General features: G+C 42.7%; 1 protein-coding gene across 5 annotated transcripts; it reads right to left on the bottom strand.

The window, feature by feature from the left end:
- Window positions 1-1,367: 1,367 nt before the first annotated feature.
- On the bottom strand, window positions 1,368-27,495 carry PDCD2L (programmed cell death 2 like). 5 transcript variants are annotated; one of them, XM_059151982.1, is made up of 8 exons: window positions 27,265-27,495; window positions 26,985-27,151; window positions 26,782-26,842; window positions 25,216-25,589; window positions 23,030-23,140; window positions 17,649-17,797; window positions 8,685-8,783; window positions 1,368-1,484 (listed from the first exon to the last, which is right to left on the bottom strand). In XM_059151982.1, the coding sequence occupies exons 1-7, from the start codon at window positions 27,370-27,372 to the stop codon at window positions 8,734-8,736; spliced, it is 1,020 nt and encodes a 339-aa protein (XP_059007965.1). In that variant the 5' UTR covers window positions 27,373-27,495; the 3' UTR covers window positions 1,368-1,484; window positions 8,685-8,733. The 5 variants fall into 5 exon arrangements, 2 of the variants coding, with proteins under 2 accessions (XP_059007965.1, XP_059007966.1); XR_009348651.1 differs by lacking the exon at window positions 8,685-8,783 and having other exon boundaries at window positions 17,649-17,820; XR_009348652.1 differs by lacking the exon at window positions 1,368-1,484 and having other exon boundaries at window positions 17,649-17,820.
- Between the last annotated feature and the right edge of the window lie 59 nt (window positions 27,496-27,554).

Raw genomic sequence — 27,554 nt, 5'->3', positions numbered from 1 at the left:
GCAGAGAGCCCAGTGCTGGGCTCAATCCCAGGACTCTGAGATCATGACCTGAGCCAAAGGCAGTGGCTTAACCCACTGAGCCACCCAGGCGCCCCTTCCCTTTATCTTTATTGATGTACGTCTCCTACATAACAATATGCAGTTTTTCATTCATGCACTCAATTCTTTCCTTGTATTTATTTAAGTAATCTCTATACCCAAGGTGGAGCTTGACCTTATGTTCTTCTGACTGAGCCAGCCAGGGGCCCCTGCAGCTTTACATCTGAAGGGGTTCACACTGGACTTTTCTCATTATCCTGTTTCCCTGACAATATGTTACAACCTTACCCTTGTTTGCCTGATGACTTCCTGTGACTGGTTCCGAGCACCCCACAACGTCTATCTTCAACTGAAGGTGGTTTATTTGAGGTAATAGTTTGGGCCATTTCAAGGCATTACTCAGTTTTGCTGGGTATCTCCCATCTATACAGAGGTATACCTCTACTTCTACTTCTGTTTGTCTCCTGTCAATCTGTCTTTTCTTACGGGGGGTGGGGGGGTGTCAGCTAAGTACCGAGAAGGGTAAAGAGAAAATTATTCTTGTTCCCCTACATCCCTAAAGCCTCACTGACCAGCAAGTTTGGGTTGTACACAGACAGCCACTTTCCCCCAGGTGCCCCCAGAGGCGCGATCACACGGTGTTCCCACCAGTGTTATTTGCCAGATTAGCAAATCAAACTGTTTATAGCAGGTCCCTCACCTATGAAGGTAAGCAGGAAGTCTGTACACAACTAGTGGGCATGTTTTCATACTGCTGTCAAGGTGTAGCAGAATAGAAGGGATTGACACAAAAAACAAAAGGAGAAAGGGGAGATTGGAAAAGTGACCACCTGGAAGGAGGGACAATGTCCAGAAGAAAGGAAGGGCCCCTTTTCTGTAATACTGTAGGGGCAGAATGAGGGTGGGATCGTGGGTAGGGAAAACACCGGACAGGTCTGAACAGCTAGTGTGGCAGCGTGGGAGCCTTAAGAAGCTGGGGTGGGTCAAGTGGTTCAAGCAGCATCCAGGGACTGCAACAGAGTGCAGCCAAGTACAGAGGCAGCAGAGGTGGTAAGAGGCTGACGGTTGCCCCAGCTCTTCTGCGGCTCTCCCACCTACAAAGCCCACTAGATTGCCTGCACAGGGAACACCCACCTTCCGGGCTAGAGAGGAGCCACATTCTGAGCTGTCACTGTGAAGACAAGCACCTGACCCTGGAAAGGTAGACCAGCCCATAGCCAGAAGTTTCTAAATCTCACTGCAGCCCCAGCACAGGTGCCATAAAGCACAAAGGACCGCCCTTAAAATAAAGGGTTAATAATCTGTGAGTCGAAATGAAGCAAAAATACATTCATCTGGGTCTTCTTGTATAATACAAAGTTCTTCCATGGGAGTCTGATGATTTAGAGGCCAGCAACTCTTCTCACATGTGTAAATCAGAACTGTTCCAAATTCTACAGAAAGATCTGAAAGACAAAACATATTCAGGATTCTAACAAAGAGGAAATGTTAGAAGATACACTAGGTATTTGAAGGTTTGCTTACTCTAGAGCAAGACTACCTGAGTTTAAATCCCAGCTCTACCACCTGAGTATGGGACTTCACCAATCTGTAATGAGGACTGTATTTATGATGATAAGACTGTTGTGAAGAGGGGCTCCTGGGTGACTCAGCTGGGTGTCTGCCTTTGGCTCAGGTCATGACCCCAGGGTTCTGCAACGAAGCCCCACATCTAGCTCCCTGCCCAGCAGGGAGTCTGCTTCTCCTTCTCTCTCTGCCCCTTGTCCCTACTTGTGCTTACGCTTTCTCTCTTTCAAATAAATGAATAAAATCTTAAAAAAGAAAAAGACTGGGGGCGTCTGGGTGGCTCAGTGGGTTAAGCCTCTGTCTTTGGCTCAGGTCATGATCCCAGGGTCCTGGGATTGAGCCCCACATCGGGCTCTCTGCTCAGCAGGGAGCCTGTATCCCCCACTCTGCCTACTTGTGATCTCTCTGTCAAATAAATAAAATCTTTCAAAAAGAAAAAAAAGAAAAAGATTGTTGTGAAGAGGATTAAATAAAGTAGTGCATGTAAGATACTTGGAACAGAGCCCGGCACATCTTAAGTGCTCAATGTAAAACAAAGAGGTTAAGCAACAAGAAGATAATGGAAGGAGAACGATGATGCAATATCAGTGTAGCTGGTGTTGCTACAGGAGTGATTTTACCTGATAAGCTGAAAAAATAATTAGGAACAGCAAAAATGGTGTTCACTACCTTCCAGCCACATTCTTGCCCACAGAAAGTGACCACCGATGACCAAAAGCAGATTTAATGGGAAGATATACTTTAAAGTCTTTATTATAACTGTCTAGGATATTGGACACTGAAAATCATGTTTTTTTGTTTTGTTTTATTTGACAGAGAGAGAGCACACAGACAGGGGGAGCAGCAGGCAGAAGGGGAAGCAGGCTCCCTGCTCTGAGCACTTAAGATGTGAAGTGGGACTCCCTCCCAGGACCCTGGGATCATGACCAGAGCCGAAGGCAGGCGCTCGCTTAACTGACTGAGCCACCCAGGTACCCCTCAATGAAAATCTGTGACAAGGTTGGGGGACCACCTGGGTGACTCAGTTGGTTAAGCATCTGACTCTTGATATTAGCTCAAGTCTTGATTTCAGGATTGCTGAGTTCAAGCCTCTTGTTGGATCGATGCTGGGCACTGAGCCTACTTAAAAAATAATTGGGGGGGGGGGTGTACCTGGGTGACTCACTCAGTTAAGCACCCAACTCTTGATTTGAGCTCGGGTCATAATCTCAGGGTCCTGAGATCAAGCCCTGTATCAGGCACCAACGTTGGCTTAGAGTCTGCTTGAGATTTCTCCCCTGCTCACATTCTCTCTCTAAAATAAATAAACAAAATCTTAAAAGAAAAAAATTTCACGGGGCTCCTGGCTGGCTCCGTCAGTGGGTCAGGCATGTGACTCTTGATCTTGGAATCATGAGTTCGAGCCCCAAGTCGGGTGTAGAGCTTACTTACTTACTTACATACATAAGTACCCCACTAAGAGAACACACTACCTCCACTACCTCCAAAAAGGATTCTCTCTCTCTCTCTCACACACAAACACACACACACACAATCCTAAGAGCTTACAGAAATTTGTCAATGGACAGAGCCATGAAGAATAACACCAAGAGGGGCGCCTGGGTGGCTCAGTGGGTTAAGCCGCTGCCTTCGGCTCAGGTCATGATCTCAGAGTCCTGGGATCGAGTCCCGCATCGGGCTCTCTGCTCAGCGGAGAGCCTGCTTCCCTCTCTCTCTCTCTGCCTGCCTCTCCATCTACTTGTGATTTCTCTCTGTCAAATAAATAAATAAAATCTTTAAAAAAAAAAAAAAAAAGAATAACACCAAGAAAACATGCTCAACAAGAACTGCTGATTTCAGAATGGGAAAAAGGGAGTCAACAGGCGGGGCTGGAGAACTGGTTTGGAACAGCAAAGGAAAAACCCTTTGAAAGGAAAAATGCAGGCAGGGATAATGGAAAGAAAAGCATCAAAGACAGAACTAACAAGACAAAAATAGAGCTTATTTGGGAGAAATAAGAAGGCTGGAGTCTGCAAACTGGTAGCCACCAGGGTAGGAAAAAAGGAAGGGGCGAGAAATCAGATGAACAAAATATACCAAGTAGCAGAGTCCTGTACATGCTGCCTGAGCCCAGGGGCCTGACACAGCAGAAGGGGGAGGGTAGGACAAAGAGGAAGTTATGTGGAGGTGAAAACAGCCCCAATATGCATCTAAGGAAAAACATCAGAAGCCACAAGGAACAGAAAAGATAGGTGAAACCTAATTACAGGTAGAAAGGAAAGGCTTGAGAGAATCGCAGTGAACAGAGGGAAAGAGGAGAGATGTGAGCACAGGAGAGGAGAAAGGTGGTCAAAGCAACCGCTACTGCTTCCGCAGAAAAGCTACAAACGCAACAAAGAAATATCCAGAAATTTGAAGGGAAAAAAAAATTAAAACAAAACGAAATGGAGGTCCAAAAATCCACCCTGTCCCAGGATGAAAGGATTATGGAACAATGCAAGGGCAAGACCTGTTAATTCAGACTGGACTTCACGAATACAGAAAAATCTACAGGTGCTAGCATAAATGTTAGTTACAAAGTGGCGGGGGGGTGGGTGGAATCAGGCCACCCTCAGACTTCATTCAAAGCCTAAAGATATCAATATTAAGGATCTTAGGGATTTGGAGGAAAAACATACTTCTCTGTGAGATGGGGCCACAGGAGAGGACAGGAGAGCCAGAAGGGCTCTCACTGTGAGGACATGATAGCACTGGGGTTACCACCGTTGGGAGGAAAAAAAATGGGATCTCAGGATTTTATACATGGGTTGTTCTTCAATGCAAAAGCAGACATTCTGAAGTAAGAATAACAGCTATAAACCCTCCTTAAGGCTATCACTTGACAGACTGTTAGCTACCAGAGACGAATCAAAATAAAACATTCAGGAATGGAAAAGCTCACAGAAAAGAATGGTGTGAGCATGCAAACAACAGAAACAGAGAACAAAAGCTTATTAGCTGAGACAATCACGGTGACAGAGTACAGACTATAGCCTCAATGCAATACAATAATATTAAAATAGGACACCTGGCTGACCCCTAATCTTGGGGTTATAAATTCAAGCCCTACAATGGGCACAGAGATTACTTGAAGAAATTTAAAAAAAATTTTTTTTTAAGATTTTATTTATTTATTTGACAGATAAAGATCACAAGTAGGCAGAGAGGCAGGCAGAGAGACAGGAGGAGGCAGGCTCCCTGCTGAGCAGACAGCCCCATGCGGGGCTCGATCCCAAGACTCAGGGATCACGACCCAAGCTGAAGGCAGAGACCTAACCCACTGAGCCACCCAGGCGCCTCAATAAAAAAAGTCTTAAAAAAAAACAACACCTAAAATATTTGGAGGTGGAGCAGGGCATAAGTTTCCTTATTATAGTAAAGAGCCAAATACATATGATCTAAAGTTGAAAAATGGAATGAGGGGCTCCTGCGTGGCTCACTCATTAAGCGTTTGCCTTGGGCTCAGGTCATGATCCCAGGGTCCTGGGATCGAGCCCCACATCAGGCTCCCTGTTTCTCCCTCCCCCACTCCCCCTGCTAGTGTTCCCTTTCTTGCTTTTTCTGTCTCTACCAAATAAATAAATAAAACCTAAAAAAAAGAAAAAAAAGAAAGAAAGGAAGGAAGAAAGAAAAATGGAATGGGTGTAATTCTCTTAGCTTCAGAAGGATCTTTTAGCAACTAGGTAAAGAAACCATTGCCTACAGTCCAGCAACTGCTTCACATACATTTTTCCTTATGCTGAATTTGCACACATTTATTCCAATATTCTTAATTAGAATGTACTGAATTTTCCTGTCGGTAGAAATTTTTTTTCCTAGGGGCGCCAGGGTGCCTCAGTCAGCTAAGTGTCTGCCTTCACTCACGTTATGATGTCAGGGTCCTGGGATCGAGCCCACATGGGGCTCCCTGCTCTGCGGGGACCCTGCTTCTCCATCTCTCTCTGTCTGCAGTTCCCCCTGCTTCTGTTCAGTCACTCACTCTGTGTCAGGTAAATAAGTAAAATCTTTTAAAAAAAAAAAAAAAAAAGAATTTTTTTTTTCCAGCTATCTATCTAAACTTCCTATCTGTATTAATGTCAAGAATGATGACTAGAATGATGTCAACAAATGGTGATTTCCAGGGTTCACCAGACATTTATACAAAATCTCCAACATAACATTTGGGGATCAGAAAAATTACAGGAGAGGTGCCTGGCTGATTCAGTCTAATGGAGGATGCAACTCTTTTTTTTTTTTTTTTTTTAAAGATTGTATTTATTTCTTTGACACAAAGAAAGAGAGATCACAAGTGGGCAGAGAGGCAGACGCGGGGTAGCGGGGGCGGGTAGGGAGGAGGCTCCCAGCTGAGCAGAGAGCCCAATGTGGGGCTCGATCCCAGGACCCTGAGAGCATGACCTGAGCCCATGGCACAGGCTTAACCCACTAAGCCACCCAGGTGCCCCAAGAGCATGCAACTCTTGATCTCAGGGTTGTAGGTTCAAGTTCCATGCTGGGTTTAGAGATTACTTAAAAATAAAATCTAAAAAAAAAAAATTGCAGAAAATAGACACATGGGTAACAAGTGAAAACTTAAAAAAAAAAAAACAACAACCCAGGCCACTTCTTCTTCCCTTTTTTTTTTTTTTTTTTTTTTGGTTAAGTAGGCTCCACACCCAGCATGGAGCCCAAGGTAGGACTTGAACTCACGACCCTGAGATCAAGACCTGAGCTAAGATCAAGAGTAGAACCCTTAACTAACTGAGCTATCCAGATGTCCCTAAACCACTTCTTAACGATGTAAAAGAACTCAACAAAGAAAATAAAACAAAAAGGTGGTATGGAAAAGCTTCAGAGAACAAGGAAGAGCTATTAGAAACTAAAAATAGAACAGTCAAACCAAATTCAAAAGAAGGGTTAGAAGACAGAGCTAACGGGACGCCTGGGTGGCTCAGTTGGTTAAGCAGCTGCCTTCGGCTCAGGTCATGATCCCAGCGTCCTGGGATCGAGTCCCACATTGGGCTCCTTGCTCTGCAGGGAGCCTGCTTCTCCCTCTGACTCTGCCTGCCACTCTCTCTGCCTGTGCTTGCGCTCTCTCTCTCTCTGACAAATAAATAAAAAAATCTTTAAAAAAAAAAAAAAAAAAAAGAAGACAGAGCTAACAAAGATGTCAAGTTAAACAGAAGCACTCTATGCTTCATACACTGTATGATTCCATTAGTGTGAAATTCCATATGATTCCAGAGCAAGCAAAATTCTTTTTATTAAGACTTAATTTATCTATTTATCTTCAAGATTTTCTAAATTATTTATTTATTTATTTGACAGACAGAAATCACAAGTAGGCAGAGAGGCAGGCAGAGAGAGGAGGAAGCAAGCTCCTTGCTGAGCAGAGGGCCCGATGAGGGGCTCGATCCCAGGACCCTGAGATCATGACCTGAGCCGAAGGCAGAGGCTTTAACCCACTGAGCCACCCAGGCACCCCGAGCAGGCAAATTTCTTAAGGGGATAGGGGAGAGTGATAAGCCTAGAGAGGGAAGGAGGCCCAAGGGACTTTCTGGGACATGCAAACACTCCCATCTTACTCTGGGAGGTGATTACAAGAGTATATTTATGTAAAAGTTCATCAAGCTATAGGCCTCAGATTGGTGTACTTTACGGTGTGCTTTCTTTTTACTTCTTAAAAAAATATTTTATTTATTTACTTGGCAGAGAGAGACAGACAGCAAAAGAGGGAACACAAGCAGAGGGAGTGGGAGAGGGAGAAGCAGGCAGCCCGATGTGGGACTCAATCCCAGGACTTTGGGATCATGACCCAAGCTGAATGCAGATGCCCAACAACTGAGCCATCAGGTGCCCCTGTATGCTTCCTTTTTAAAAAGTAAGTAGGTGGCAAGGATTTCCTGAATATGAAACCAAAAGCATAGGCAATAGAAGTAAAAATAGACAAATTGGACTATATTAAAATTAAAAACTTAGGTGCACCAAGGGACACAATTAACAGTAAAAAGGCAACCTATAAAATGGAAGGAAACATTTGCAAAAATCATACCTAATAAGGGGTTCATACCTAGAATATAAAAAGAACTCTTACAACTCAACTACATATCAAATAACCTGACTATAAAATGAACAGTAAGACTTGAGTAGACACTTCTCCTAAAATGGTATGTAAAATGGCTAATAAGCCATTCATATGAAAAATGCTCAACATCATTAATCATTAGGGAAATACAAATTATAATAGATACCATGTCACATCCATTAGGATGGTTACTATTAAAAACAAAAAACAGGGGCACCTGGGTGGCTCAGTGGGTTAAGCCTCTGCCTTTGGCTCAGGTCATGATCTTAGGTTCCTGGGATCGAGCCCCGCATCAGGCTCTCTGCGCAGTGGGGAGGCTGCTTCCCCCCATCTCTCTCTGCCTGCCTTTCTACCTACCTGTGATCTCTGTCAAATAAATAAATAAAATCTTAAAAAACAAAACAAAAAATAAAACCGAAAGACAAGTGTTGGTGAAGATGTGGAGAAATTTGAAATTCTTGTGCACTGTTTATTGGGAATATAAAATGGTGCAGCCACTATGAAAAATGTTACAGTGGTTCCCCAAAGAACTAAAAATAGAATTATTATATGATCTAGCAATTCTGCTTCAGGTATACATAGTCACAAGAACTGAAAGCAGGATCTTTTTTTTTTTTTTTTTAAAGATTTTATTTATTTATTTGACAGAGAGAGATCACAAGTAGGCAGAGAGGCAGGCAGAGAGAGAGAGAGGAGGAAGCAGCCTCCCTGCTGAGCAGAGAGCCCCATGCGGGACTCGATCCCAGGACCCCGAGATCATGACCTGAGCTGAAAGCAGCGGCTTAACCCACTGAGCCACCCAGGCGCCCAGAAAGCAGGATCTTGAAGAGAGATCTGTGCACCCAGAATCATAGCAACAACCTTCACAATAGCCGAAGAAGCAGGAGCAACCCAAGTATTCAACAAATGAACAAAATGTGGTAGATCCATACTATAGAGTATTAGCTTTAAAAGGAAGGAAACTCAGACACACAGTATGACATGGATGAACTTCACTTACACTAAGTGAAATAAGGCAGTCTCAAAGGACGAATACTATGATTCCACTTCTATGAGTCAAATTCACAGAACCAGAAAGTATAACTGTGGTCCCCAGGAGCTGAGGAGAGGGGGACATGGGGAATTGTTAATGGTTATAGAGCTGCAGTTTTGCAAGAGGAAAAAGTTCTGAAGAATGGCTGCATAACAATGTAAATAAAGTTACTAAATTGCACTTACAAATGGTTAAGATGTTAAATTTCCTTATATATATATATTTACCACAACTAAAAAGACAAAGTACAAAGTTGAAGAAAACTGGAAAGTGAAACAAAAATCAGAACAAAAAAGAAGAACCAGGGTGCCTGGGTGGCTCAGTGGGTTAAAGCCTCTGCCTTCAGCTCAGGTCATGATCCCAGGGTCCTGGGATGGAGTCCCACATCGGGCTCTCTGCTCAGCAGGGAGCCTGTTTCCCCCTCTCTCTCTGCCTGCCTCTCTGCCTACTTGTGATCTCTGTCAAATAAATAAATAAAATCTTAAAAAAAAAAAAAAAAAAGAAGAAGAAGAACCAAAGCAAGTTCCCAAAAAAGGCACTAAAGGAAGAAAATCATCAAAGTTGAAGGACATGAGTTTCTGAACTCAAAACACTTACCAAGTACTCAGCACAATATACACAATTTCAAAATAACAAGGATAAAGTGAAGATTCTGAAAGTGACCTGGAAACAAGAGCTCCCATTCAAAGGACTAACAGTCAGAATGGCACTGCTTTCTATAGCAACACAGGATGCTAAAAGAATGAGGTAATATCAGGGCCTCTGGCTGGCTCAGTAGGTGGAGCATGTGATTTCTGATCCTGGGGTTCTAATTTCAAACCCCATGTTGTGTGTAGAGAGTACTTAAAAATAAAATCCTAAAAATAAATGAATGAATGAATGAATGAATGAAGTCATATCTTTAAAATTTTTGAAAAAAATTATTAATGCCTTAGGATTCCATATCTGACTATTATTGTGAACATAAACATACAATAAGTATATTTTAGGATCCACAGGTCACTTTAAGTCTCTGTATCCCATGATCCCATCTCAGGAAATTAGTAGAGAAAGTGCTATATCAAAACTGAAAGGATAGGGGAGCGCCTAGGTGGCTCAGTGGGTTAAGCCTCTGCCTTCGGCTCAGGTCATGATCTCAGGTTCCTGGGATCAAGCCCCCCATCGGGCTCTCTGCTCAGCAGGGAGCCTGCTTCCCCCACTCCCTGCCTGCCTCTCTGCCTACTTGTGATCTCTGTCAAATAAAATCTTTAAAAGAAAAAAAAAACTGAAAGGACAAACTGAGAAAGAAGAAGATAAGAGCTCTAGGAAACAGGGGGACTCACTTGGAAGATGGGTAGGGGATACCCAAATAAAGGTGACCCAGAATGACAGCAATGCTAGAAGTATGGAAGGCCTAGAGCTCAGAGTAGCTCAGGAGAACTAGACACACAGGACAGGTCTTCAGGGAAACATGGAGCCAGGTAGTCTGGCGTTCAATTTGTGAGGCAAATAACATTGAGAACTTTCAGGAGGGTGTGAAAAGAACTGGCCATAATAATGAAACATAATAGGGGCGCCTGGGTGGCTCAGTGAGTTAAAGCCTCTGCCTTCGGCTCAGGTCATGATCCCAGGATCCTAGGATCGAGCCCCGCATCGGACTCTCTGTTTAGCGGGGAGCCTGCTTCCTCCTCTCTCTCTCTCTGCCTGCCTCTCTGCCTACTTGTGATCTCTGTCAAATTAAAAAAAAAAAAAAAAAAAAAAAAAAAAAAATCTTTAAAAAGAAAAAAAAGGGGGCACCTGGGTGGCTCAGTGGATTAAGCCTCTGCGTTCAGCTCAGATCATGATCTCAGGGTTCTGGGATTGAGCCCCACATTGGGCTCTCTGCTCAGCGGGGAGCCTGCTTCCTCCTTGCTCTCTGCCTGCCTCTCTGCCTACTTGTGATCTCTGTCTGTCAAATAAATAAATAAAATCTTTTAAAAAAAAAAGAAAAAAAAGAAAGGGTATCTAAATGAATGTTATACTACCACACATACAAAAAAGAAAGAAAACAGTCACTCATTGAAGAATTAATTGAGAAACAAAAATATCATAAGATATACAGGAAATAAATAGCTATACGGCAGAAGTAAATTCTTCTTTATCACTAATGACATTAAATGTAAATGGATTAAGTCCTATTAAAAAAAGGTACTGGCAGATTGGATATAACAAAAATAAAACAAGATCCACCTAGACACCATCTACTAGAGATTCTCTAGATACAGGGACACAAAGAGAATGAAACAAAAGAATAGAAATATATATTCTAAGCAAACAGTATAACAATTATAAACATGTTTACTTGTATATGCAGAGGCCCAAAATGTATGAAGCAAAAACTGACACAACTGAAGGAAGAAACAGACAGTGCTACAATAATAGCTGACTTCATACCCCACTTATAGTAATGGATAAAGCAACCAAACAAAAGATCAGTAAGGAAACAAAGGATTTGACGAGCCTATAAATCAATTAGCACTAACAAGCACACACCAGAAAAAAAAAAAAAAAAGAAGAAAAAGAGGCACATACAGAACTCTCCACTTAACTACAGCAGTAAACACACTCTTCTCAAGTGCACATAGACTATTCTCTGGGAGACACCATATGTTAGGCCACCAAGTGAGTCTCAGTAAATTAGAAAGACTGAAATCATACAAAGTTATCTTTTCCAATCACAATGATATGAAACCAGAAGTAAGTAATAAAAGGAAAACTGGAAATTCACAAATATATGTGGAAATTAAATAAACTACTTTTAAATAACCAATAGGTCAAAAAGAAATCATTAAGAGCAATGAGACAATATATACCTGAGACAAATGAAAACAAAAACGTGAAATACCAAATCTGATGAGATGTAGTAAAAGCAGTGTTAAGTGGAAAATTTAGAGCTGCAAACACATACATTAAGAGCAAAGAGGGGCGCTTGGGTGGCTCAGTCGGATAAGCGGACTACTCTTGATTTCAGCTCCGGTCATGATCTCGGGGTCCCGGGATCAAGCCTTGTGTGGGGCTCTGCGCTCAGCAGGGAGTCTGCTTCAAGATTCTCACTCTCCCTCTGCCCCTTCCCTTACTCACTCTCTGTCTCTTAAATTAATAAATAAAAGGACAAAGAAATATCTCAAACCAATGACCTAATTATATACCTTAAGGAACCTGAAAAAGACCACCAACCAACTGAAGCTAGCAGAAGCAAAAATAAAAGCTAAAGTGGAGATTTTTTTTTGTTTGTTTCAAAGATTTTATTTATTTATTTGACAGAGATCACAAGGTAGGCAGAGAGGCAGGAAGGGAGAGGAGGAAGCAGGCTCTCCGTGGAGCAGAGAGCCCGATGCAGGGGCTCAATTCCAGGACCCTGGGATCATGACTTGAGCCCAAGGCAGAGGCTTTAACCCACTGAGCCACCCAGACGCCCCTGGAGAGGAGATTTTAAAATAGAGACTATAAAACAATAGAGAAAAATTTAGAAAGTCAACAAATCTTTACCTGGAATGACTAAGAAAAAAAAGAAGACTCAAGTTACCAAAATAAAAAATAAAATAGGGACATTAGTATTAATTTTATAGAAAAAAAAGGATTATAAGAGAATACTATAAGCAGTTGTATACCAACAAATCAGATAAGCTAAAATGAAACAGAAAAGCTACTAGAAACATGCAATCTACCAAAAGTGACTCAAGAAATAGAAAATTTGAATAGACCTGTAACTAGTAAGGAGATTGAACCAGTAATCAAAACCACTCAACAACAAAAAAGCCAAGAACTCGATGGTTTTTCTAGTGAATATGACAAAACATTCAAAGTTGGGATGCCTGGGTGGCTCAGTTGGTTAAGCAGCTGCCTTCGGCCCAGGTCATGATCCCAGCGTCCTGGGATCGAGTCCCACATCGGGCTCCTTGCTCAGCAGGGAGCCTGCTTCTCCCTCTGCCTTTGCCTGCTGTTCTGTCTGCCTGTGCTCCTCTCTCCCCCTCTCTCCCTCTGATAAATAAAATCTTTAAAAAAAAAAAAAAAAGAATAGCAATCTTTAAAAAAAAAAAAAAAGATTTTATTTATTTGACACAGAGAGAGATCACAAGTAGGCAGAGAGGCAGGCGGGGGGCGGGGGAAGCAGACTCCCTGCTGAGCAGAGGACCTCTCCCCATGTGGGGCTCAATCCCAGGACCCTGAGATCATGACCCTACTGAGCCACTCAGGCTCTCTGAATACCAATCCTTCTTAAACTCTAAGCTAAAGAGAAGGGAATGATTAACAACTCCTTTTTTTTTTTTAGATTTTATTTATCAGAGAGAAACCCCAAACAACCAGGGGGAGCAGCAGTCAGAGGGAGAAACCCGCTTCCCACTGTTTCACTGGGCAGGGAGCCCAATGCGGGACTTGATCCCAGGACTCTGGGATCATGACCTGAGCCAAAGGCAGACACCTAACTGACTAAGCCACCCAAGCATCCCTACTAACTCATTCTATGAGGAATTCTTTTTTTTTTTTTTTTTTTTTTTAAGTAGACACTATGCCCAACATAGGACTCAAGCTCACAACCCCAAGATCAAGAGTTGCATGTGGGGGACGCCTGGGTGGCTCAGTTGGTTAAGCAGCTGGCTTCGGCTCAGGTCGTGATCCCAGCGTCCTGGGATCTAGTCCCACATCAGGCTCCTTGCTCGGCGGGGAGCCTGCTTCTCCCTCTGCCTCTGCCTGCCATTCTGTCTGCCTGTGCTCGCTCTCTCCCCTCTCTCTCTCTGATAAATAAATAAAATCTTTAAAAAAAAAAAAAAAAAAAAAAAAAAGAGTTGCATGTGGGATGCCTAGGTGGCTCAGTTGGTTCAGTGTCCAACTCTTGATCTCAGCTCAGGTCTTGAGCTCACAGTCATGAGTTCAAGCCCCACATTGTGCTCTCTGCTGTGCATGGAGCCTGCTTTAAAAAAAAAAACCCAAAAAACCAAAACCAAAACCAAAAAACAATTAGGTAAATAAATAAAAAAGAACTGCATACTCCAACAATTGAGCCAGCCAGGTGCCCCAATGTAAGCATTACCTTAATCCCAAGTGCAGACTAAGACACTACAAGAAAATTATAGACCAGTATCTCTTATAAATCGAAGATACAGGATGCCTGGCTGGCTCAGTGGGTAGAGCATGCAGCTCTTATTTCAGGGTGGTCAGTTTAAGCCCCATATTGGATACAGAGATTGCTTAAATAATCTTAAAAGAAGTAAATGTAAGATATAAAAATCCCCAACAAAATACTAGCAAACAAAATCAAAGAGATTATTAAAAAGACCTTGGCGGATTTAGTCAGTAGAACATGTAACTCTTGATCTCAGGGTTCTGAGCTTGAGTCCCATGCTGGGTATAGAGATTACTTAAAAATAAAATCTAAAAAAAAAAAAAAAAAAATTTACCCTGAAAAGAAATAAAATAAAGGGCACCTGGGTGGCTCAGTGGGTTAAAGCCTCTGCCTTCGGCTCAGGTCATGATCCCAGGGTCCTGGGATCAAGTCCCACATCAGGCTCTCTGCTCCTCCGGGGGGTGGGGGGGGGGGAGCCTGCTTCTTCCTCTCTCTCTCTCTGCCTGCCTCTCTGTCTACTTAAGATCTCTGTCAAATAGATAAATAATATCTTTAAAAAAAAATAAAAAGAAGAAGAAATTAAATAAAATAAAGAAAAATAAGATTAGTAAAATTTTTTTAAAAAGGGGCACCTGGGTGGCTCAGTGGGTTAAGCCTCTGCCTTCAGCTGAGGTCATGATCTCAGGGTTCTGGGATTGAGCCTTGCGTCAGCTCTCTGCTCAGCAGGAACCCTGCTTCCCTTCCTCTCTCTCTGCCTGCCTCTCTGCCTACTTGTGATCTCTGTCTGTCAAATAAAATTGATAAATAAAATTTTAAAAATTAAAAAAAATTTTTTTTAAAGATTTATACACTATGATCCAGTAAGATTTATCTCAACATGCAAAACTGGTTAAATATACAAAAATCAAAAATCGATGTAATACACATTAATAAAAAAAACAGAACTGCATGATAATCTCAATTGATGCAGAAAAAGCAACTGACAAAAATCAATACCCAGTAGTAATAAAAATAACTCTATAAACAGAAGGGAAATTCTTTAATCAGGAACAATACTAGGATGCCCACTCTGGCTACTTCTAATTAACACAGAAGTTTTAGATAGAAGAATTAAGGAAAAAGGAAAAAAAGAAATAGGCAAAATTGGAAAAAAATAAAACAATCTGTTGCAGATGATTTTATCTTCTACATAGAAAAAACCTAACCATCCATACAAAAAAATTGGGTTTCATATTGTGTCTATATTCTCCTTCGAAATCTCTGCTTTAGCCTTTCCTTCTTTCTTTGTTTTTGCTGCCTTTGGTTTGTTGATTGGTATTTTTTTTCAAGTTACTTGCAATATATGTCGCTGATTTGAGATCTATCTTTGTTTTTAACATATGTGTTTTCAGCTCTAACTTTTTCTTTGAGCACTGCTTTACATTCAGCAAAGTTGCAGGACCAACAATCAGTCCGAAAAAAAAAAAATAGTAATAATAATAAAATACTTGGAATAAATTTAACCAAGGAGTCAAAGACTTGTACACTGAAAAGATAAAACACTACTGAAGGAAATTAAAGGCACAAATAAATGGAAAGACATCCACACTGGTGAACTGGAAGAATGAATATTGTTAATATAACAACTCAGTCAGAAGAGTATGCAACTCTCAATCTCCAGATTATGAGTTCAAGCCCCACACCAGGGGTAGAGATTACTGAATGAATGAATGAATGAATGAATAAATAAATAAATGCATGCATGCACGGGTGCCTTGGGTGGCTTGGCTGGTTGAGCATCCAACTCTAGGTTTCAATTCAGGTCATGATCTTGGGGTTGTGAGACTAAGCCCTCTCTATGCCCAATGTGTAACCTGAACTCACGACCAAGATCAACATTCACATGCTCTACAAAGGGGACCAGCCAGGTCCTCCTGTTACTTTTATTATAAAAACCTTTTAATTTTTGTTTAAAAAGATCACATAATGATGCTAAAATAAGAACTATAATCACGTAAAAGATGTTTTTTAAAAATTTTTAAAAGATTTTATTTATTTGAGAAAGAGAGAGCATGCGAGCATGAGCTGGGGGAGAGGCAGAGGGAGAAGCAATCTCCCCACTGAACACAGAGCCCAACCCAAGACTCAATCCCAGGACCCTGAGATCATGACCAAAGCCAAAAGCAGATGTTTAACCAACTGAATCACCCAGGTGCCCCATAAAAGTTATTTTTTAAAGGAGCACCTGGGTGGATCAGTCCATGAGCACCTGCCTTCAGCTCAGGTCATGATCCCAGGGTTCTGGGATCAAGTCCCCCATTGGGCTCCCAGCTCAGCAGGAAGCCTGCTTCTTCCTCTCCCACTCCCTCTGCTTGTGTTCCCTCTCACCGTTTCTCTGTCAAATAAATAAATAAAAATCTTAAAAAAAAAAAAAAAAAAAAAGAGGGTTTTTTTTTTTTTTTTTCCATTTTTTTTTTTTTTTTTTTTTTTTTTTATTTTTTTTTTTTTAAAGATTTTATTTATTTATTTGACAGAGAGAAATCACAAGTAGATGGAGAGGCAGGCAGAGAGAGAGAGAGGGAAGCAGGCTCTCTGCTGAGCAGAGAGCCCGATGCGGGACTCGATCCCAGGACTCTGAGATCATGACCTGAGCTGAAAGCAGCGGCTTAACCCACTGAGCCATCCAGGCGCCCCTTTTTTTCCATTTTTAAAGTAAGCCCGGTGCGCCTGGGTGGCTCAGTGGTTAAAGCCTCTGCCTTCGGGGCGCCTGGGTGGCTCAGTGGGTTAAGCCGCTGCCTTCAGCTCAGGTCATGATCTCAGGGTCCTGGGATCGAGTCCCGCATCGGGCTCTCTGCTCAGCAGGGAGCCTGCTTCCTCCTCTCTCCTCTGCCTGCCTCTCTGCCTGCCTCTCTGCCTACTTGTAATCTCTCTCTGTCAAATAAATAAAATCTTTAAAAAAAAAAAAAAAAAAAAAAAAAAAAAAGCCTCTGCCTTCAGCTCAGGCCATGATCTCAGGGTCCTGGGATAGAGTCCCGCATCGGGCTCTCTGCTCAGCAGGGAGCCTGCCTCCTCCTCCTGTCTCTCTCTGCCTACCTCTCTGCCTACTTGTGATCGCTCTGTCAAATTAAAAAAAAAAACAAAAAGAACAAAAAAAAAAACTTTAAAGTAAGCCCTATGCCGAACATGGGGCTTAAACTCACAATCCCAAGATCAAGAGTCACATGCTCTTCCAACTGAACCAGCCAGGTGCCCGTATAAAAGTTATTCCCCACCCCCAGTTCTTGTTTTTTTTTAAATAATATATTTTGACTATAACACAATGTTGTTTTCTGGTTTGGGTTTGTTAAATAAACTCTACCCCCACTGTGGGACTTGAACTCACAACCCTGATATTAAGAGTCACATGCTGCACCAACCTAGCCAGCCAGGGGCTTTCTGCTACGAAACTAATTTTAAGGATAGAAAACAGTTTGCCCTTAAACCAACAAAATGGTATTGGTGTTTGTGTCGGATTGGCTGGATTATAAATTTTCCAAAATTTCTGGGGGCACCTGGGTGGCTCAGTGGGTTAAGCCTCTGCCTTCGGTTCAGGTCATGATCCCAGAGTCCTGGGATAGAGCGCCGCATCGGGCTCTCTGCTCAGCGGGGAGCCTGCTTCCTCCTTTCTCTCTCTGCCTGCCTCTCTGTCTACTTGTGATCTGTCAAATAAATAAATAAAATCTTTAAATTAATTAATTATTTTCCCCAAATTTCTGTAATATGCTTGTATTTTATAAGTAAACAAAAATGAAATGATAGCCTTTCCTTTTAAAATAATCCCTTATTTGTGCAATAAATCCACAACCTTAAATTCATAAAGGGCTTATTACCTAAATTAGTGCTTCTGAGCATGCTGACCAGTGCTGGCATAAGCTGAAACTCAAATGTCCTTCGGTCTCCACAGTGACTGCAGGCTGGGAGCTCAGTGACTTCTGATGTAGGAGAGGTCAAAAAAAGTGGTTCTCCACTCCAGGAATACCTAAAGCAAGGAAACAAAGAACCCTGAAGGAAGACAGCAAGTAAGTCACATTTCAACATCAGAGCCCATGCTTTGCAAACTTTGCTTCCTTCTTGCAGAGGACCAGGAGAAAAACCAGACAGCAAAGAAAATCCAAAGACCCAAAACCTAGCAGCCAGCCTGTAGAGCTCAGCAAGATATGTGAAGTCTTGTCAATGTCTGGTTCAAAGTGTGGATGAAGGCACTAAAGCCAATGTAGAACTATATCTAACCACACTGCAACCAAGCCCAGACTGAGCTCAACCACAGAGTAAGCCGACTTGGGACTCCACTCTACTGGCCTTACAGAAGGAGGCCATGCCCTTCTAAGGAGTAAATATTTACTTCAGTATCTATTGTTCAGTATATAATGGCAAACAATAAAAAGAAATCAGATATACATGCCAACAGAAAATTAATTACCTGAGAGTATGTATAAACTGGGGGGGGGGGTGGGGGTTGGTGCACGGAGGGCAGAGCAAGATGGAGAGAGAGAACCAGAACCCTAAGCAGGCTCCACACTCAGCACAGAGCCCTATGCAGGTTTCAGTCTCACGATATGAGTTAAAATCAATAGTCGTGCACTTAACTGAGCCACCCAGTGCCCCAAGAGCAGCAGAAAAATTTAACCCACCAAGAAAGTCAATACAGGAACACCCACTGGGGTGCCCAGGTGGCTCAGTGGGTTAGGCCTCTGCTTTCAGCTCAAGTCATGATGTCAGGATCCTGGGATCAAGTCCCTCATAGGACTCCCTGCTCAGTGGGGAGCCTTCTATTCCCTCTGCCTGCCCCTCCTCCTGCTTGTGCGCTCTCTCAAATAAACAAATAAGAAAAAAAAAAAAAATACCCAAAGACAAGATGATGGAATTATCAGAAAGAGACTTAAAATATCAGTGGAAGGGTGACAAAACAAACAATAAAATATCAATAATAAACATATAAAAAAATAAACAAACATATAAAAGAATCTAGCAGAAAAAGTAGACATGCATAAACAGGGAAGTTAGCATAGAAATTGAAACTAAAAGAGATTGACAGAGAAATGCTAGAAATGAAAAATGGTATAGCAGAATAAAGAACTTGATTCAGTAAAAGTTAACAGCAGGTAGAAAATAACAACAACAAAAAATCTGTGAATCTGAGGAAAATAGAAATATCCAAAATTAAACAAAAGGTGAAAATAATTAAAAAAAAAAACAGGGTCTTAAAAACCACGGGACAATTTCAAATTGTATGTCTAATCACACAAGTTAACTGGAGTCCTAGATAAAGGAAAAAGGACAGAAGAAATATTTGAAGAGATAATGGCCAACATTGTTCCAAAATTCACGAATAGACATCAACACAAAAATCCAAAAAGTTCACTAAATCCCAAGCAGGATATATTAAGACATATAGTCGCTTAAGTACAGAACAGTTTAATTACATAAACATAACAGAAGAACAATAAGAATTACATAAACTTATGTAATAATCAGACATTATTATTACATAAGACATTGTTAATACATAAGAATTAATTTCTTTTTTTTTTTTTTTAAGATTTTATTTATTTATGGGGCACCTGTGTGGCTCAGTCATTAAGTATCTGCCTTTGGCTCAGGGTCATGATCCCAGGGTCTGGTCCTGGAATTGAGCCCTACATCGGGCTCCCTGCTCAGCAGGAAGCCTACTTCTCCCACTCTCACTCCCCCCGCTTGTGTTCCCTCTCTCTGTCTCTTGCTCTGACAAATAAAGACTTATTTATTTGACAGAGAGAGATCACAAGTAGGCAGACAGGCAGGCAGAGAGCTGTGTGAAGGCAGGCTGCAAAGATGCACATTACAATCACTAAAGCAAACACCTTTTATGGCAACAGAAAAGACGTAAAATCATGAACTAAAAATATCCAGTTCACTGAAAAGAAGGTTAAACAAAAGGGAGAAGAGGAACAAAAAACTGGAAAGGAGAAAAGCCAATACCAGAATGACAAAATTAACCCACCACCAATAATTACATTAAATGGACTCAAGACCCTATGTTAAAAAAAAAAAAAAAAGCAAACAGTCTGGATAAAATAAAGGCAGGACCCATACATGTAAGCTGTTTAAAAAGTACACCTGAGGGGCGCCTGGGTGGCTCAGTGGGTTAAGCCTCTGCCTTTGGCTCAGGCCATGATCTTGGGGTCCTGAGATCGAGCCCCACATCAGGCTCTCTGCTCAGCAGGGAGCCTGCTTCCCACCCCCGCCTGCCTCTCTGCCTACTTGTGATCTCTCTGTCAAATAAATAAATAAAATCTTAAAAAAAAAAAAAAAGTACACTTGAGATAGCACCAGACATCTTTTAGAATGGCAATTATCAAAAAGACAAGAAGTAAGTGTTGGCAAGGATGTGGAGAAAAGGGAACACTTGTGCACTGTTCGCAGGAGTGTAAATCAGTCAGACACTACAGAAAACAGTATGGAGATTCCTCAAAAAATTAGAAAGAGAACTACCATATGATCCAGCAGTCTCATTTCTGGGTATTTATTTAAAGGAGACAAAAACACAAACTCAAAAAAGATACCCACCCTGATGGCCCACTGCAGCATTATTTACAATAGCTAAGACATGTAAGTAACCCAAGAGTCCATTAACAGATAAAAAATTTTGTGTGTGGGGGGGTGTGATATACACACATGCACACAACACACATGCACACACATATACACACACAACACACAACAGAATACTCAACCATAAAGAAGGAAATCTTGACATTTGCGACACCATGGATGGGCCTCAAGGGCATAATGCTAAGTGAAGTAAGCCAGACAGAGAAAGACATACTGTGTGAAATCACTTACATGCAGGACCTAAAAAAACAAATAAACAAACCAAAAAACCCCACCAAACTCATAGAGAAGAAATTGGTGGTTTCCAGAGGCAAGGGACCAGGGCTGAGAGAAATAAGTAAAGTGCTTTTTTTTTTTAAGCTTAAATAAATCAAGTAACTTAGTAACTTATAGAAACAAAACAAAACAATCCACTCTAAAGGAAGAGGTTGAAAGTAAAGAGTAAAAAAAAGATTAACCTTAAAAAGATGAAACAAGGGGCACCCGGGTGGCTCAATGGGTTAAAGTCTCTGCCTTCCTTCCGCTCAGGTCATGATCTCAGGGTCCTGGGATCGAGCCCCGCATCAGGCTCTCTGCTCAGTGGGGAGCCTGATTCCCCCTCTCTCTCTGCCTGCTGCTCTGCCTACTTGTGATCTCTCTCTGCCAAATAAATAAATAAAATCTTTAAAAAAATTTTTTAAAAGAAACAAAAAAGAGAGCTAGTGTGGCTATACCAACAGGAGACCAAATACACTCCAAGAACAGAGTATCACCACAAATAAATACGAGCATTTACTTATAACAAGATCAATTCACCAGATACATAAGCCTACAAATGGATACATCTTAAAACAGTACGAAAATGCGTGAGACACACTCTGACAGAATTAAAAGGAGAAAAAGATACATTCATAATCATAACTGAATGTTTTGTTACTCTTTCTCTGTAACTGATAAGCAAGACAAAAGTGATCAGTAATAGAAACTGCTGTTCGAACAATTGGATAATCAGACCAAAAAAGAACCTTGAGAGGCACCTGGGTGGCTCAGTGGGTTAAAGCCTCTGCCTTCGGCTCAGGTCATGATCCTGAGGTCCTGGGATCAAGCCCCGAGTCGGGCTCTCTACTCAGCGAGGAATCTGCATCCCCCACCTGCCACCTGCCTCTCTGACTACTTGTGATCTCTCTCTCTCTCTCTGTGTCAAATAAATAAAATCTTTAAAAAAAAAAAAAAGAAAAGAAACTTGACCCTCATACAGTATACACAAAAACTAACTCAGTGGATCACAGACCTAAATGTAAAAACTAAAACCAAAAACTCCTATAAGGAAACACAGGAAATCAAATACAACGAATTCTGTTACCTTTGGTTAGAGAGAAATTCCTGTGGAAATAAAAAGTTGAGGATTCCTGGGTGGTTCAGTCAGTTAAGGCTCTGTCTTTGGCTCAGGTCATGATTCTGGAGTCCCAGGATGAGCCCCACATAGGGCTTCCTGCTCAGTGGGGTATCTGCTTCTCCCTCTGCCCCTCCCCCTGCTCCTGAGTCTCTCTTTTCTCAAATAAATAAATAAAATATTTTTTAAAAAAATCTTAAGAAAAAAACAACAAAGCTGTCAAGGTACTGAAAAGATATTGTAAAGATTACTTAAAATATAAAAAAATCATACAAGGGGCATGTGAGTGGTTCAGTGGGTTAACCTGCTTTCAACTCAGGTCATGATCTGATTCCTGGGATCAAGCTCCGAGTAGGGCTCCATGCTCAGTGGGGAGCCTGTTTCTCCCTCTTCCTCTACTGCTCTCCCTGCTTGTGTTGTCTTGCTCTCTATCAAATAAATAAAATCTTAAAAAAATATATATCACACTATATGATCCAAATTATGGTTTTTTTTTTTAGCTTTTAAATAATCTCTACAGTCAATGTGGGACTAGAACTCACAATGCTGAGATCAAGCGTTGCACGCTCTACTGAATGAGCCATCCAGGTGCCTCCCAAATTATGTTTTTTAAAAAATACGCAATTCCTGGGGCGCCTGGGTGGCACAGTCAGTTAAGCACCCAACTCTTGGTTTCAGCTCAGGTCAGATCTCAAGGTCATGAGCTTGAGCCCCACAGTGGGCTCAGTACTCAGCACGGAGTGGGCTTGGGATTCTCTCCCCTCCTCTGCCCCTCCAGCTCATGCTCTCTCTCTCTCTCAAATAAATAAATGTTTAAAAAACAAAAAACCTACACAGGGACACCTAGGTGGCTCAGTGGGTTAAGCCACTGTCTTTGGCTCAGGTCATGATCCCAGGGTCCTGGGACTGAGTTCCCCATCGGGCTCCTTGCTCAGCAGGAAGCCTGCTTCTCTCTCCGCCTCTGCCTCTCTGCCTGCTTGTGCGCATGCGCGCACTCTTTATCTCTCACTCTCTTTCTCTGACAAATAAATAAATAAACTCTTAAAAACAAAAAACAAAGAAAACCCCATACAAGTCCTACCCACACGCATGCATCCAAATGCACAAAAAATAAGTGAACATAATACACTAAAATCTTAGGCTCTTGGTTTGTGGAATACTAGATTTTGGTTTTCTCATTGTATTTTCCAAATTAGCATATACTGCTTTTACAATCAAGAAAAACAATAAAAGAAAATGTGCCTCTACCTCAAAATCTGCTCCTGACAAGCAGCAATTCTCTTCATGAATTTGTAAAATATCTTATCTCCACTTTTAATTACGGTCTTCTCATATTTTTCATCACCATCACTAGAAAGACTAAAAAAAGAAAAGCAGAAAACACTTTTGAGTGTCTATGTCCAGAGAATTATAATATTTAGAGGAGCAAACAAGATAATGCACATAATTTAGAAATCATAAATTTAAGTGGTACCTGGGTGGTGCAGTCAGTCAAATGTCAGACTCGGTTTCGGCTAAGATCGTGGTCTCAGGGTTGTGGGACTGAACCCTATGTCATGCTCCGAGGTCAGTGCAGAGTCTGACTGGAATTCTCTCTCTCCCTCTGCACCTCCCAACCCCACCAAGCTCACTCTAAAATAAAATTCAGGGGCACCTGGGTGGCTCAGTGGGTTAAAGCCTCTGCCTTCAGCTCAGGTCATGATCCCGGGGTCCTGGGATGGAGCCCCGCATCAGGCTCTCTGTTCAGCAGGGAGCCTGCTTCCTCCTCTCTCTCTGCCTGCCTCTCTGCCTACTTGTGATCTCAGTCTGTCAAATAATAAAATCTTTAAAAAAATAAAATAAAATAAAATAAAATTCATAAGTTTAGGACGCTTGGGTGGCTCAGTTGGTTGAGCATCTGCCTTCACTCAGGTCATGATCCCAAGTGTCCTGGGACCGAGCCCTGCATCAGGGAGCCTGCTTTTCCCTCTCCCTCTGCCGCTCCCTTGTTTGTGCTGCCTCTCTCTGTCAAATAAACAAATAAAATCTTTAAAAAAATTAAAACAAAAAATGAATAAAAATAAAAAATGATAATTTTTAAAAAAAGACTGTATTTATTTATGAGAGAGAGACAGTAAAAGATAACATAAGCAGGAAGAAGGGGCAGAAGGAGAAGCAGGCTCCCTGCTGAGCAAGGAGCCTGATGTGGGGCTTGATCCCAGGACCCTGGGATCAGCATCTGAGCCAAAGGCAGAGGCTCAACCCAGTGAGCCACCTGGGTGGCCAAAAATCATAAATTTAATACCTTGTAATATCTAGCAGTAATCCCCTACCCACCATTCTCCCAAGCCCTGCTCCCTAGCCATTTTCAATTCTGGGATAATTATTTGCACTTTTAAAAGTCCTTATGCTCATTGACTATCTTCATTTCTTTCCCCATTATGGATTATTTTTAAATCAAAAATTATTATTCTTAGTTCTTTATAGGGCTTTGGTTTATTTTTTTATTTTATTTTTTTTTTAAAGATTTTATTTATTTATTTTACAGAGAGAAATCACAAGTAGATGGAGAGGCAGGCAGAGAGAGAGAGAGAAAGAGGGAAGCAGGCTCCCTGCTGAGCAGAGAGCCCGATGCGGGGCTCGATCCCAGGACCCTGAGATTATGACCTGAGCCGAAGGCAGCCGCTTAACCCACTGAGCCACCCAGGCGCCCCTAGGGCTTTGGTTTATAAAGCCTTTTAAGACCTACTCTCTTGGGGCACCTGGGTGGCTCAGTGGGTTAAAGCCTCTGCCATCAGCTCGGGTCATGATCCCAGCATCCTGGGATCGAGCCCCACATTGGGCTCTCTGCTGGGCGCGGAGCCTGATCCCCGATCCCCCCGCCTGCCTCTCTGCTTACTTGTGATCTCTGTCAAAAAAAATAAATAAAATCTTTAAAAAAAAAACAAAAAAACAAAACACCAAACCTACTCTCTCACTGATTACTAAAACCATCTGATGACACAGACAACAGAGATATCAACATGACTCTCATTTCACTGGTGAGAGCTGAGGCTCTGGTAGGGTCTTTGACATCCCAGGCCAGTTCCTGAGCCACAGCCAAGAGTCAAAAACAAATGGCATTTTTCTAACTTACTTGTCTGAGCTAATCATTTAACAAAGAAAAGAGAGAGACAGTAAAGATGTTCTTCTGTAAAAGCTGTCAGCTCTAACTTCCTTGCTCATATTTTTGAGGGTACTTAGAGCAGTGTTTTCCAGCTAACCCAACAGTGGCTTGTAAGATCGTCTTGTCTCTGTCTCCCTTTCTCATCCAAGAGGAGCAAAGCAGAAAGGTCCTACACAGACAAGTTCTGCTTGAAAATGTTTCCCCAAGTACTAGAATCAAACCAAAGGGTACCTACCGTGGCGGCTTCCTGATCAAGTCCCCTCTCAGACTCAGCAGCACATATTCTCACCTTTGGGAAAGCAACTGTTCCATATCCACTCCTTCCTTCCGCTGATATTCCCTCAGAAGACTATGAGCGTGATCCAGACTGACAAAGTCCCCGTAATCCTCCTCATTGACAACACAGATATAGTAGGGCAGGAACTGTGGTGCCACAGAAGACAAGGCCGTCTCTTCCCCAGGAGAAACAGGAGGAGCAGCGCCCATGACGGTATCCTGCAGGTGGAGATCTTGGAGCTGGGCAGTACAGCCTGTGTCCTCGGCACTGCTGGAATCATTTCCAAAATGCAAGGTAAGCTGTGGTGGCAGCGCCTCCTCACTGTCACTCCCCCAGTCATCTGCACCTTCGCACCAATCCTCAGCTGCAAGGCCGTTTTCCTGTTTCTAGAAGAATATCCAGTGAATGAAGCCCAAGCACATTTGGGTGATCTCACGCATCCCCTTGGCTTGAGCTATCCATTGCCTCACCTTCCCAAGGGAGACATCACACAGCACCTTCCCCTCTTACACACTCTGGACTCAACTTCCTGGACCCCATACACTCAAAGCATGTTGGAGGTAACAAAAATTCTCTTCCCTTTCCAGGGGCAGCATGGCCAATGTGGTAATGTGGTTTCTTCAACCATCTATTCCAAACCCTCTCCAGTTGTGCTTCATGTATTACAGAAGCTAGCTGGAGAAAACTAGATTTCCCAGACCCCTTAGCAGCTAGGGTTTCAGAAATGATCAAAGGCGGGCTACTCAGGTCTACTGGGGAGACACAAACTTGAAACAGAACGATGCGGAAATAGAGACCACCAAGCAAAAGTTTGTAGATCAATACAAAGCAAGGACTTGGATCCAAAAGATCTGACAAGGGCAGCTTCCAGTTCGCAAGGCCACATCTCAGCTTTCCAACTGCAGGTGTCCCAGGTGGTTAGAAGGGGTCCTTGACAGGCCAGTTCTGAGATGTGGTTCTGGAAGTCATTCCTGGAGTGGCCCCCTCCAAACTATCCAGGGTTAATAAAAACCTAATTCTGTCTAGGTTTTAAAAAGTCTGTGCTTTTTTACTATCTACAACCCAACGCTGACATATATAAGCAGATACCACGTCTTCATCTGGTACTGCTGGTACTGCTGGTACCAGGCCTGGCACACATTCAGAGCTCAGAGTATACATAAGCGCACATTTACAGGCAAAACGAGACTGAATTTTGTTCTGCAGTACCAGCTTGCCCAACTTTTGGATTCAATAAATTGAGATTTTTTCTCTTATTGTTTGCTATATACACATACACATTATCACAGCAACTATGTTTACAATAAACACATATATATTACAACCACATACACGTATACATCCATATTTGTTCCCAAACAGAAACATCACCGAGTCATGTACCTCAAGGCCTTCAAGGTATATTAAAAGAAAAAACGAACAAAATCTTAAGGAGATAGCACTCCACAGTTCAGGAAAGTGCAAAAACCATTGCAACGTACTTCAAAAGACCACAGCTGAAAGTTTACCTTAAAGGATATTCTAGAAAACACTCTCAAGTTACAGCAAGTCGTAATATGCTAATAACAACCGGTTTACCTGAGCGTCCTGCGCCTCCGTCTCTTGCATCTGCAGACACTGGGAACGGAACACCTTCCAGCTTCAGGGTAAAGATAAATGGCAGTGAGGCTCCAATGCTGACCACTAGCCAGCTGGCCAGCCCTATCCCGTGTGGCCCGTGCAGCCCCCCAGCTCTCGCCCACTCATAAAATCCCGAGGCAGCTCGGAGCTTCCCCGCCTACCTGCGCGCCCCGCCGCTGCCGCACCTGGGGAGGGGGCAAGCGAACACGTGCAGTAGCCGGTGAAACGGGGAGCCTTCCAGCGGGCAGTACACCTGCACGACCAGGGCAAGAGGCTGCCTGCAACGTTCACACACTGGCCTCGGCGCTGCTACCGCCGGCAGGGCGTCCTGAGGGCAAGGGAAGCGCTCAAAACTCTGGCTCTGCTCCTGGACCTCGCCCGCTCTCTCACCCCGTAGTCTTCACCAGCACCCGCCGACCCCGGCCCCAGCGCTCCACTCACCGGAAGGCCGCCCAGCTTGCTATCAGTCCAGGCACCCGGCCCCGTCGGGCGGCCATGCACTGCAGTGTCTCGAAGCCCGAGCAGCACCGGCTTCCGAAAAGCCGCCATGACGACGAGGCACCCACGTGGAAATGCGAACTACGGCGGCCGAGACAGGATGCCTCTCCGCGCACGCGCACCGGCTTCACCTCCGAGACGGCCCCGTCCCCTTAAGATTCTTAGGAGGATTAAAGGTTCCTTGAGCTGCGCGGGTCACACTGGCTGCTCTTGTGGGCTCAAAATCCCGGAGC

This window comes from Mustela lutreola, chromosome 16 (assembly GCF_030435805.1).
Source record: "Mustela lutreola isolate mMusLut2 chromosome 16, mMusLut2.pri, whole genome shotgun sequence".
In the NCBI taxonomy this organism is placed as follows: domain Eukaryota; kingdom Metazoa; phylum Chordata; class Mammalia; order Carnivora; family Mustelidae; genus Mustela; species Mustela lutreola.
Note: the sequence above shows the minus strand (reverse complement) of the source record. Positions and strands in the feature narration are given on the sequence as shown.